This window comes from Papio anubis, chromosome 12 (genome assembly GCF_008728515.1).
Source record: "Papio anubis isolate 15944 chromosome 12, Panubis1.0, whole genome shotgun sequence".
NCBI lineage: Eukaryota > Metazoa > Chordata > Mammalia > Primates > Cercopithecidae > Papio > Papio anubis.
Window position 1 is genome coordinate 41186574 of NC_044987.1, and position 13299 is coordinate 41199872.

At 39.6% G+C, this 13299-nt stretch overlaps 2 protein-coding genes across 3 annotated transcripts in view; both read left to right on the forward strand.

Moving 5' to 3' along the window:
- SLC36A4 (solute carrier family 36 member 4) overlaps positions 1-13299 on the forward strand; it is a 221826-nt gene that overhangs the window by 141666 nt on the left and 66861 nt on the right. The gene's annotated exons all lie outside the window — the stretch shown is intronic.
- LOC110741265 (ATP synthase subunit ATP5MPL, mitochondrial) lies at positions 2311-6027 on the forward strand. Its single transcript, XM_031653047.1, is given in 2 exon segments — positions 2311-3315; positions 3318-6027. Coding segments are annotated over 2 exon segments (174 nt in total). The 5' UTR covers positions 2311-3260; the 3' UTR covers positions 3437-6027.

Genomic DNA, 13299 nt, shown 5'->3' on the forward strand with positions numbered 1-13299 from the left:
ATTATGGGCCATGGCTGGTATTTGACTCTGTCCCCTGGCCCCTGGCCCCTGAATGCTTGCCTTGGTTCTAAGCAGAGAAAGGACTGAGAAGTAAAATGGCAGGGCTGTTTCTGGAACACAGTAATCCACAGGCAGCCCTGCTTAGTTTGTCTTCTTCAATCAGAATATAACATAAAAACCAGGGAGCTACATAGCTGGCTCCTAAACAGCTACTCATACTGCTTTTCTTCCCTTTTTAAGTATTACTATGTCTGAAAGAATGCTATAAATGCATGAGATGACATTTCCAAAGGTGCAACAGAGCATACAGTTAAAAAGTAAGTTTTACTTCCCATACCTGTTGCCCATAGGAAACCACTGGTTCTCACAGTTACCAGTTTCCAATAACGTTCAGCCTTAGCAGCCTGGGGATTCCGTGCTTGGCAGGACAGTGGTAGGGATGCTGGATGCTGATGGGGGGAGGAGTTAGGAGTTGCTCAGATTGCGGAGTGAGTTAAGCACATGTGACACCTCCTGATGAGGCTCAGGGACTAGGGGCACATGGCATGTGGGAAAATGAGCCAGGAAACTTTGGGAATTCATAACAAGATGGCCTTATTGGAACCCACAGGCTGGTGTGGCCTGGGGAAGTTGTGTACTATTATTATAGAAATATGTTCTCAGATGAAAGTTAAAAAATATAGACAAGTATATCTCACTATTTAAGTATATATATTAAATATATATGTGTGTATAGATACACATATATCTATGTTACAGTTTTTCCTGCAATATGGAGCCCAAGCCCCAGTCTCCAAGTCTCATAGCAACCCAAGCATCAGCAAACAATGCCTCCAGAAGATAGAAACTGACACTCCTAAGGTCACCAGCAATCTTATCCCACAATGTCAGCTGAGCCACGAGAGGGAGCACCACTGCAGAGTGGCAGCTAGCCTAGGCAAGCCACAACCCAGTTCCTGACATTGGCCCCAGGTGCATTCACAAGTGTGACCGCATGTGCTTGTTGACCCAGGACCGCCTCAGTTTATACCTGGGATAATTGTTAAAAGGGTCCTTTTCCAATCTCAAGAACTGTCCCAAGTTTGTCAATGAAGTATATGATCTCTCTGAATACAGTTCCCCTGTGCATCATCTCCCACCGTGCCACTCCTTCAGGGTGCTGGACCAATTATGGATGTGTGAGTTAGGGGGGGTCAGGTGTCTACCATCTTTCAGACCCAAAACTGCAACCATTTTTTTCCCCTAGGGCCTCTTCTGGGTCTAGCAGTCTCCTGTTTCTGGGACACAAAAGGGCCAATTCTACCTCCAGTTCAGGCAACAGAACTCCCCAGCCACCCTTCAGAGGACTGGATATCCTAAATGCTTATGCCTCTTTTTCCCAATGAGCCCGATGCTCAGTAGCTCAAATGTAATTTACCACTGAGATATGTAATAAATATCTCAGGACATTTATTTTGGCCCCTCTCTAATCCCTAGCATGTCATTTTCATGAGAAAAAAAGGAAAATAAAATTCTCCTATAATACTCAACTAGAAATTGCCAGAGGTTAATAATTTTGGAAGCACATTCTTCTGGATATGTATGTAAAGTCTTTTATTGGTTCTAGCTGTTTTTCATCGGAGTTTTTTAGTTTTTCTGGGTAGGCAATCATGATTTGCAAGTAATAATTATACTGACACCTAATATTTATTTATTTAACATTTTGAAAATTTTTATTTTAGAGCCTAAAACTTCTAGGATGTAATTGAATAACAATGATAGCAAGCATGTCTTCTTGCCGACTTTAATAGAATGCTTCTAGTATTTCACCCTTAAAATGATGTGATTTAAGGTTGGACTTTGTGTGAAGGGAGTATCCTCCTAAGCTTACCAAAATAATTACCTTGGTTGTAACTTATAGAATAAATTGTCAGTATCTTGACAATTTCATCTTGACAAAGATTAAGATATTTGCTTTTGTCCAGATAAATGGCAATGGAACTATACCTTTGCTTTACTCAGATATCCAACTGTTGCAGCTCTTTCTCTTTTTACCTACAATAAAATATTAAATCCATAAATCATTAGATGTCTGGGTTTAAGTCTAGTTGTGGGAGTTTGCTAACTATTCTGAATTTCACTTTCTTTATCTGAAAATTAGAATTAAAAATACTGACTTCACAGAGTTGCTGCATTAACTTATTGCCTAGAATGTAGCAAGCATTCAATAAATTTATTATTATAGCTGTTATATAATATATATTTCACTCTCTGATCCTATTGGAGATATAGATATTAAATATAATATATATTAAATATATCACATATAATAATAAGAGAGTAAAAATCTCCTTAGAAAAGACTTTTCAGTTAATGACAGTGGTGATTCTAGGATTATCTTAAGTTCACTTTTCTTTATCTTTATCTTAGGTGGTCTTTTCTTTAGAGGTGGTAGTATGCCCAGCTGCTCCAGTTTATTCTGGATAGGGGAGCGTCCGAGGATGAAGGACTTTCGGTGCTAAAACCAGAGAAGTCCTGGGTAAATTGGGACAAGTTGGTCACCTAGATCATGGTAATATTTGACTCCTTTCCTGTTTTCATCTGATCAGGCAGGCTCCTCCAGAAGACAAAAATAGCATTCAAAGAAAATTATTAAAGGCCTGATGATGAACAGACATCACCATCATCATTTTAGTAATAATAATAATACTAATAATAATACTGTAATAGTAAGCCACATTTAGAAGGAAACTAAATATCTCTTTCTAAGGAAATTTCTAGCAAACCAAGACAAACACTACTGGGATGATTTTCACAGAAGATGTACTCTTTGGATGGTGAGAGAGCACTAAGAAAGTAGCTATTCCAATGGGGCAGGAGGTAGAAAAGAGAAACTGGGGTACTTGACATAGTTCAGATACTACAAATCTGGTGCTCCTGATCTACAGAAGGAAGTGTGGATATAGACCCACATTGAGCGTGAGAGTAACAGGAAGAGGTGCAAGAGTGAGGTGAATGATTCCCCTCTAGAAAGTTTGGGGCAAGCCCGGAGGGGATACTGGTTTTGTGGGCTGTTGCCAGGATAGTTGCTACCCACCTGTGCTCTGGCCTGAACATGGCTGAGTAATCACCCAGAATGCTGTGATGGTAGGAGTAATTATAGCCCAGGAGGACATGGAAGCATCAAGTAATTACAGTCAAGGAGGACACGCCCCGGGCTATGGTGCTGCTGTGCACAGAGGACGAGGCAAGGTTCGCGCAGGTGTGGGAAAAAGGTATAGATGCTTCAAAGTATTATTAAAAATGTGTGGATCCCCATGAAGCTCTACTATACCAAGTTTACCAGGATATTTGGGTCAGAATGGGGCTGATGAACCTCACCGTTCATAAAATCCAGACTGCTAATAAAAGAAGTAAAGCTTTGAAAGTTCTGGCGCCTGCTCATGGTCATCACTAATCAGCTTTACCTGGCATACACATGAGATGAAACATCAGTCAGCCTGTAAATTTAAGCAAGCTGTGTTAGACTGTACACGTGTCTAAGTATCGCTTACTTCGTGGCATGAATAAATGGATCTGTGAAATGCACTGAAAAAAGAAAGATCAAGATCAGGGGTACAGTGGGAAACAGAGGTCATTGCTGGGTAAACTCAAAAGATTTCGTACGCAGGCCAGAGACAGGGCTGAGACCCACTGGGAGTTTATTCTTACTAGATGCTGGACAGTTATTGTGGCTCAATGAGATAATGCACATAGATGCAGAGTTCTTACATGGCACATAGTTAAAGCTTACTATCACCTGTTTTTAGTTTTTGCACCTCTGAAAGCTAATCAACTAATTTCCCCTAGTATAGAAGCAGATGAACAAAAGTCAAAAATTGAATTTCTTTACTGGGAATAAAAGTTGTACAAGTTGTGTTTGTTCTACCAACAATTTCCTTTGATCCAAATGGCCAGTATAGAAAGATCAATGTTCTTCTACAGTGGCTAGAACACAAACAATGATGTCAAGGGCACATATACCAGGAAGAGACCACTAACGACCTCTCACAGGCCTCCCAAAGTAGCATCATGACCTGAAATTACCCATGCAGGCCAGGAACTGTAATTTTATTCAGTCATAGAAAGAAACACTTATCTCAGGTGTTAGTTCTGCACAATAATCAAGCTTACAAGAGCGAATACAAACCAGTGTATCTTTTATTTGTAGTTTTAAATTTTTATTACTTTTATTTTTCAATAATTTAATGCAATCAATCAATAAAAGAGGGCCATGTATGGGCCAGTGGTGACAGTGTGTTACTAAACACAGATATTAGATAGGCAATTAGCAGTGTCTGCTCCAACCATGGCATCAGTTTATTAATTTTCAATAATAAATTACTGTAAGAATTCTGGAGTCCTTATGATCAGCGCCAAGTGCCATGAAAAGTCCAATCAAAATCAGAAACCATTTAATTTATTCCTTCAGAAGAAATTACTGCATAGGTCTATTTGACAAACACAATCTTCCTTAAGATATTAGCTTAACCATAATCAAGAAGAAGGTTGTCCTGAATGCAGAATACAAGCTAAGAAAGTTGACTGTTTAATGGCTTCAGGGAAGAAAGTTTCTGGCCCACAGAACTGGAAATACCAGCCAGGTCACAGCCTCTCTAGGACAGTGCTACGATGGAAATTACTAACATTTGCTTTGGTAACTTTTCCTGCTTTTTCTATCCCCAAGTCACAAAATCACTTTTTAATGTATGCATTCTTTGCTTAGTCAAGTTAATATATCTATCTCGGTTATAGAAAACTTTCGCAAGCCCACAGGCCAGTTTTTCCTCTCTAAAGAGTTTTTGTGAATCTCCGCTTCGATTTGTAGCCTGTTGATTTCACTTTTTCTCCTTGTGCAAGCATCTCAAGTTATTCTGGTCACTTTACTGACACAGCTATGTACAGAGAGCAACTATCCAATCTCCCTGCTTTTTGACATTCGTCTTATCTTCTTTATAATATACAGGTAACTCCATGAAGTTTCTCAGGATCCCTTCTATTCGGTATGTTGTTGACTGAAATCTTTGGTCATCACCTTGGTCTCTGTGCCATTAATTGCCTCCTTTACTTCTTATATGTTAATTTATTATTCCACTGGATCCAGCTTCAGTCTACAGATGTAGTTAAGTCTCCACTGCCCCCAAAACCCTACCCTCAAGTCTGCAACTCTCAGGCTACTTTCTTTTCATGGTCGAGGGACTGGAAACAGCATTGTCATGCATCATTGCCCTCTTCCATGTATCAACACCTTGCAAACTGGCTCCTACAAGTTCCATACTCCAGTAGAACTTGCTTCTTGGAGTAGTACTAACTTTCAGTGATCTCTTCTCCCTGGGGTCTAGTGCTAGACCCCAAAAAGGGGTGAATGCCTGGCTTTGCTGACATTGCTCCCTGGCCATAGTTAAAAGAGAGACACACACTCAAGCTAGGTTACTTCTCTCTCCTGAGATTTGGAGCATGAACTGGAGAGGTGCAGAATTTTCTGGAGCAGAGCTGTGTTAGTGGCTGCACCACGCTGGGAGAGGGGTCATAGATTCCTAGGAGGCCCCCAGAGCTGCCCTGGTTCCTATCCTTCCCGAACCTTGGTTGTCCATCTCCTCCGCTAACTCTCTGTGAGTTCTCCCAGAATCCTCCTTTAGGTACTGGCCTTAAATTCCCTTTTTTCTTTCTGTCTAAGCTAGTGACAGTCAGCTTCTATCCTTTACAACCTAATTAGCCGGTTAATTCTTAACCAGTTAATTCTCTTACCCTTTTTAACAATTCAGAAGCATTGAACACTGAAGAATCTCCTTCCCTGCTGAAATTATTTTTCTGTGTCTTTGCTGCCTTTGCATTCTTGTGGCTCCTTGTCCTGCAGCATTTTCTCAGGCCCCACTGTCACTCCTCTTCTTTCCCTTACCCTTGAATGAAAGGCTTCCTAAAATGTTTTTAAAATTTTTTTGTTTTGCTTTGAGACAGTCTCACTCTGCCACCCACGCTGGAGTGCAGTGGCATGATCTTGGCTCACCGCAGGCTCCACCTCCTGGTTTCAAGTGGTTCTCCTGTCTCAGCCTTCTGAGTAGCTGGGATTACAGGTGCATGCCACCACGCCCAGCTAATTTTTATATTTTTTAGTAGAGACAGGCTTTCACCATGTTGGTCAGGCTGGCATTGAACTCCTGATCTCAGGTGATCCACCCGCCTTGGCCTCCCAAAGTGCTAGAATCACAGGCATTAGCCATCGTCCGGCCCTTCCTAAAATATTATTTATGAGAATCCTTTCTACATTCTCACTTATTCAAATCAACAAAACAAAATTTGAATGAGCCAGATACTCCACCTCATTTCAGAATATTTGGAAGAGATAGTCTAGAGAACATGACTATATATATGGTCATATTCTATTGGCACAGTCAAGCAACACAGGACATCCAAGTTCTAGATAAACATTTCTGATTATCTACATGTATATTTGTGATTCAACTCACCTAAAATCACCTATTACCATCTCAAATTTAGTATGCTTAAAACTATACTCATTATTTTTGCCCTCAAATATGATCCTTTTTCTATCTTTCCAATCTCAATCCAGAACAGTACCATCCTCCCACCATAAGCTTAAATATCAGAGTCATCTCTTATTCCCTCTTCTCATCTGGTCAATGCACAGGCCCTGTTGATTCTGACCCTGATACACATTCACCTCAGCAGAACATGCCCACAGGCACCCCCCATCAAGTCCCCTTACATTTCACTTCCTGTTGCAGGGGTTTACTAACTCAGTACCCAGCTATCTGGCTGTGCCCTACCCAGTCATCCTCCACATGGCTGCTTAAGTCTTTCAAAACTCAGATTTAATCGTGATAGTTCCCAGAAGAGAAGCCTTTCAGTGGTTCTCCAAGGGATGTTCATGAAAATTGCCGAGGAGTTCTGAAAAAGTGAAGATTCTTGGGCTGCAAATAAGAATTCCTCAGTCAGTTTCCAGAAATAACGCATGAGTATTTTGAGAACCTCATCCCCCCACCCCCACCCAGGGATTTTGATATAGACCTACGGTTAAGTGTCATTGCTTTAATGGAACCTCAGTGCCTACTGAACAGATCTCAGATTTCTCACTGTGATATTTAGGGCACCAACTTCTGCTTCAAGCCTTGTCTCCTTTAATTCCTTACATATTCCAAAGTCTGACAAATAGCGATGACAGTAGTTACTATTTCCTGAATGCCTCCTGACATCATGCCTTTCATTAGTCTGCTCTTGCCACTTGGAAAATCCTTTCTTCTCCATTTCTATTTCTCTCAATTACACCCTCCTTCAAGGTCAAGTTTGATTAATTTAGAGTAAAATACATTTACAGTATTTAGAGTAGTTATGGGGTCATAATAAGCCCTCTATAATAGCAGTTAATGTTGTTATGATAATGATGATGATAAACAATACCTCATACCTCCATGAAGTCCTTACCACCCACTAAATCAGAACTAGTCTTTCCTTCCTTTGTGTTTCCATTGCACTTTGTTTCTAGTCCTTTTAGGGTATCTGCTAGATTCTGTTTTGCTTTTTGTACCCGTCTTACCTGTCCTGGTGAAGTGCAACCTTGTTAGTGAACTCTATCTTGGTCGGGTACTATATCATGTTCAAAACACAGCAGTTGCTCAATACATTTTCACACTTTTAAATTGAGTTCTAAATGATCTTCGTGAACTGTCACCCCAGCCAGAAACAGATGTTCAGCGGGATTCCCTGCCTGTTTGTCCTGCATGTTTTGTCTCTGAGCTGAGCAGGGGAGAAACCCAACTCGGAGCCCTTTAAATTAAACATGTACTTAAGTGGCAAAAGAATTTTTAATTAGAGCCTGGGAAAAGGAAACATTATTTGTTGAGTGCATACTCTGCCAGGACACTGTAGTGTGTTTGCCTTGGAACAGCTGTGTAGCAGGAAGCTGCTTCTAACGTATTCTGTATTCTTTCCTCCCATTGTTTGCTTAAGGTAATATTTATGTCTGATATTTGCTTAATGTGCCTCTCAAGTCGTTTCTGAGCATTGTAAAGAGGAAACGGTTCACTGGGTGGCAATGCCAGGCACTCAACACTGAGTAACTGATGTGTTAGTGGTGCTCTTTGAAAAGTATGATGTACTGTGAAGTGTCACACTATCTGGATAATTTGCTGTTACCATCAGCCAGGTGGCTGTTTAAATGGTTTTAGATTAAGGAGGAGTTTCCAATAGTTTTAGGCCTTCCCCAAATCCATACTCCTAGGAGAAGTGGGGATTTTTGGCCCATGGCATGATGTCCCCATGAACAGTAGCAGAAATGTAGATCTGTTTTATGAGATAAAGGACTAAAGTGGTTCTCTGAGCCCATGCTTCCACGTTGAATGGTAGTTAGGACTATAACACGGGTGACTATAACACTTACTGTTAAAACAGTGGATGCTCAGCACAACAGAATCCACTGGGACTATCCCAGGTGAATTGGTATCTCAGCTACCAGAGCACAGATCACTTCCATGCTGGGCATGGAGTCAGTGACATCTGCTTCTTTCAACTCCAGATAAAGTGCTAAAAGAGAGGGTGTGAACCCTGAGAGTAAGTATAAAGATCCTCTGGATGTGCAGGATTCATCCTGAAGTGACTGAACAAAGCTAAGGGGAGAATTTGATAAATCTCTGCACTGCAGCCTAATGAAAGAGCAGGCTTCTTAGTTGAAAGAGCAAATCATGCATTGGGGGCTTCTGAGGAAAATTAGGCTTCTCCTCTAAATTCCGCAGTGTGATGAGTGGCAGGAATGGACTTTGCCTGAACACAGAGGCTGATGCCTGAACTTAAGAGTCTCATTGATTGCATCCAGTGTTTTCTGGACTGTCCAGCGAAGCCCTCTCCAAGTCCTACCTTACCTTCAAGGCTCACTAAGCAATGAATGTCTCTATTGGTATTCTCACTGTCCTCCAATCCCATTGCTTTCTCCTTCCTTAGAAGTGATACACCCTCTCTACTACTGAAGTTGCGACTTACATTTATACAGCCCTGCTGAAAATCATTACCAACCTAGCTCAAAGGAATCTTTACTTATTGTGAATCCCTCTAGCACTGAGTTGTTTAGTCCACTTTGCCCTTGTGATACAAAGCCTTGCATTGTTAGTTGTTCTTTTCACCTGAACTGTTTTGTCTTCTCAAATTGATTGAGAATATAAGTCATATATTATTGCTCTTTCTTCATCCACATTACTCAATTATCAATGAATATTTATTGATTGATTTTGAAAACCTTATTTTGTATGTTGAACCATCTTGGTTTTGTTCTGAATAGAAGAGTTATTTATGTTACCAAAATGTACCTGGACTTTCGCTTTATTTCTGACCATATCACCAAAAAAATAAAAAATCCTCCAAATCTGGAATTTACATCAGACTTCTTGGAGGAATGGGGAGATGAGTTAATATTTTAACTCACAAGGGTGATGCTAGAAGCCTAAAGTATACAGCAGAAGTGGTAGGATGAATAGAATTGTTAAAATCCACAGAGGGGCCGGGCGTAGGGGCTTGTGCCTGTAATCCCAGCACTTTGGGAGGCCAAGGCGGGTGGATCATGAGGTAAAGAGTTCGAAGCCTGACCAACATGGTGAAGCCTCGTCTCTACTAAGAATACAAAAATTAGCCAGCTGTGGTGGTGCGTGCCTGTAATCCCAGCTACTCAGGAGGCTGAGGCAGGAGAATCACTTGAACCCGGGAAGTGGAGGTTGCAGTGAGCTGAGATCACGCCACTGCACTCCAGCCTAGGCAACTCTGTCTCAGGGGAAAAAAGAAAAAAAAAAATCATCAGATTGGAATTGGGATCCTGGGTTTGGTTCTTATGACTACTAAGTCTTAGAATTTACTTCTTCTCTGAACCTTAGTTTGTTCATTTGTAAAATATTGATCATAATATGTATTTCTGTAGGTTTATTGTGAAGATTAAATGAGATAACATATAAGAAAACACTAAGAATGATGCCTAGAACAGTATATGTTAAATAATTCTCAGTCTGAATGAGTCACTGATGTTGTTTCAGAGTATGCCAAATCCTGTCATTCTGGGTATTTTGGTTTCCTTAAAGAGCCACATTTGAAAGATCACCAATGGAGATAAGGTCAAACTTGTTAGATGGTAAATAGTCTCTTGACATAAGTAATGGAACCCAAAGACCTAAATAGAGGATGGATTAGTACCCATTTATAACACACAAAATGAACTGTTCCTTGGTCAATTTCTCACTTCTTTGACTTAATAAAATGGCCTACTATTAAGTAATCAATCATTGATCTAATTTATTATACAATGAATGCAGTCTATTGAGAAAGTCAGATCAAAATGCTTAGCTGTTTTATGAGGGAAAAATCAGATGAGGAACAATTGTGTGTTGTTATCACTAAAAATCAAAATTAATAGGAACAGTATCCTATAAATGAAGCATAATGTGATTGGCTACCAGCCTGGTCTTAAAGAAAATGGGTTGGTAACATTTTCTTAAATGGTACCTTTTTCCAAGGACCTCTTATCTTAAAATCTTCTGAGGGCATGGACTAGAGTGCAGTCCTTCAACTGGAACTTCTCCTTTTTCCTGAATGGAAGCTTTCTAACTTCCATGCCGCTTCTTTTTATTACCAAAAAGCACATATATGTTGGTGTTTATTTTCTCTGATCAGTTCTATGGGGAATCTATATCTCTTAAGCAGATTTCCCAAATGAGTATGGAACTATTCTTTCCCAATGTGGTTGGTATTGTCAACAAGGTTATTAAATTGTGAGCAAGCTCCTTGAATAATCATGAAAAGTGTCCCAGGTAGCAGGAATTCCAGGATTCCTCATGCATAACATGCGTCTCAGGTGACCTACTTACCACAAGTAAGTCTTTCACACACTCCTTTTGAACTGTGATGAAAGTAAGCTATACAAAAGCTGACAGGTACAGACTGTCAAATTAAATCTCAAACTAGACCTTGATGTTAAAATCTTAAAATAGACAGGACTTATCAAGTTAAATTTACATGTGAGGATCATGAGTCCTTAGCATCCAGAGAAAACCCAGACTTTTGTACTTGGCATGATAATAGTTTTATTTGAAGACAACACAAGTAAAACAATTTCCTTGCAAATTAATGTCTAATCAATACATAATGCTTAGAATGGAAAGAGGCAAATTTTGTAAAGCACCCTTTTCCTTTTGAGTCTTTGGGAGTACACTTGAGATTCATTATAATATAAGCTTTAAAGCCTTTTACCCGTCATGTTAAATACCAAAAGGAATAACTTGCATATGGGAAAATAAAAGTGTCCTTTCCAGCACTTGCCGTAAGTCACTTTTTTTTTTTTTTTTTTGAGACAGAGTCTCGCTCTGTCACTCAGGCTGGAGTGCAGTGGCATGATCTCAGCTCACTGAAACCACCGCGTCCCAGGTTCAAGCGATTCTCCTGCCTCAGCCTCCTGAGTAGCTGGGACTACAGGTGTGTGCTACTAAGGCTAATATTTTGTATTTTTGGTAGAGACAGGGTTTCACCGTGTTAGCCAGGATGGTCTCTATCTCCTGACCTCGTGATCCACCCACCTGGGCCTCCCAAAGTGCTGAGATTATAGGCGTAAGCCATTGCACCTGGCCAAGTCACTTTTTTATTGTCCTTCAAAAAGTAGCATTTTCAGAAGACAATGCTTAATATGTTGGTTGTGGTATTTGTGTTGGAATTAACTGCCATCAGTGAAGCTCAGTTAGCTGATTTCAGGCTGATCTTCTGATTCTTTCATTAGCTATATGAGAATGGATAGACAGAAATGTACAATGTTGTAATGACTAAATCGCACCACTGACCAATGGTCAGAACTGTGAGTGGCTCTCACAACCTGGCGGCTTAGGTGCTTAGGATCTCAAGAAGCCATGAGGCAATAAAGTAGATAATAGTATATGTCCTAAAGTTGCAATTAGATTTGGTTTTCATCTGTGAAATTTTGGGCAAGTCTCTGAGTCTGTCTAAGCTTGTCTTTTCTTTCTTTCCATTTCTAATTTTATTGAGGCATAATTAATGAAATTGTATATATTTACAGTGTCCAATATGATCTTTTGTTATATGCATACATTGTGAAATGATGATCAATATTAAGCTAATGAACATATCCCTCACCTTGCATAGTTATCTTTATTGCGTAGAGAGTGTGTGGAGAGAACATTTAAGATCTACTCTCAGCAAATTTCAAGTATAAACTCCAGAATTATTAACTACAGTCGTCATGCTGCATAACTGAGACTTTGTACTCTTTCACCAATATCTCCCTATATCCTCCACCCCCAGCTTTTAGCAACTACCATTCTACTCTCTGCATCTATGAGCTCAACTTAAGATCCCAACATAAGTAAGATGATGCAGTATTTGTCTTCTATGCCTGGCTTATTTCACTTAGCAAAGTGGCCTCTAGGTTCATTCAGAATGTTAGAAATGATGGGATTTCATTCTTTTTTAAGGCTGAATAAAATTCCATTGTGTGTACATATACATATTATATACCATGTTTTCTTTATCCATTTATCCACCAATGGACACATCTTATTATTTTGAATAATGCTGCAAGGAACATGAGAGTGCAGCTCTTTCTTCTATACACTGATATCATTTCTTTTGGATATATGCCCAACAGTGGGGCTGTGGCATCATGTGCTAGTTCTATTTTTAATTTTAATTTTTAATATCTTAGTTCCATTGATGTTTTCTGTTGTTTTTTCAGCTTCTATTTCATTTATTTTTCCTCTGATCTTTGCTATTTCCTTCTTTCTACTGAATTTAGGCTTTGTTCTTTTTCTATTTCCTTGAGGTATAAAGTTAGGTTGTTTATTTGAGATCTTTCTTTTTCTTAATCTAGGCATTTATTGTTATAAACCTCAGTCTTAGAACTGCTTCTGGTGTGTCCAATAAATTTTGGTATGCTGTGTTTCCATTTTTGTTTGTCTCAAGATATCTTAAAATTTCCATTTAGATTTTTTGACCCTTTGGTTGTTCAGGAGCATGTTGTTTAATTTTTACATAATTATGAATTTTCCAATTTTCCTCCTGTTACTGATTTCTAGTTTCATACCATTGTGGTCAGAAGAGATACTTGATATGATTTCAAATTCTTGAATGTGTTAAGACTTGGTTTGTGGCCTGACGTATGATCTATCTTGGAGAGTATCTCACTTGCACTTGAGAAAATTGTGTATTCTGCTGCTGTTGGGAGAAATGTTTTGTATATGTCTGTTAGGCCCATTTGGTCTAAGTTATAGTTTAAGTCCAGTATTT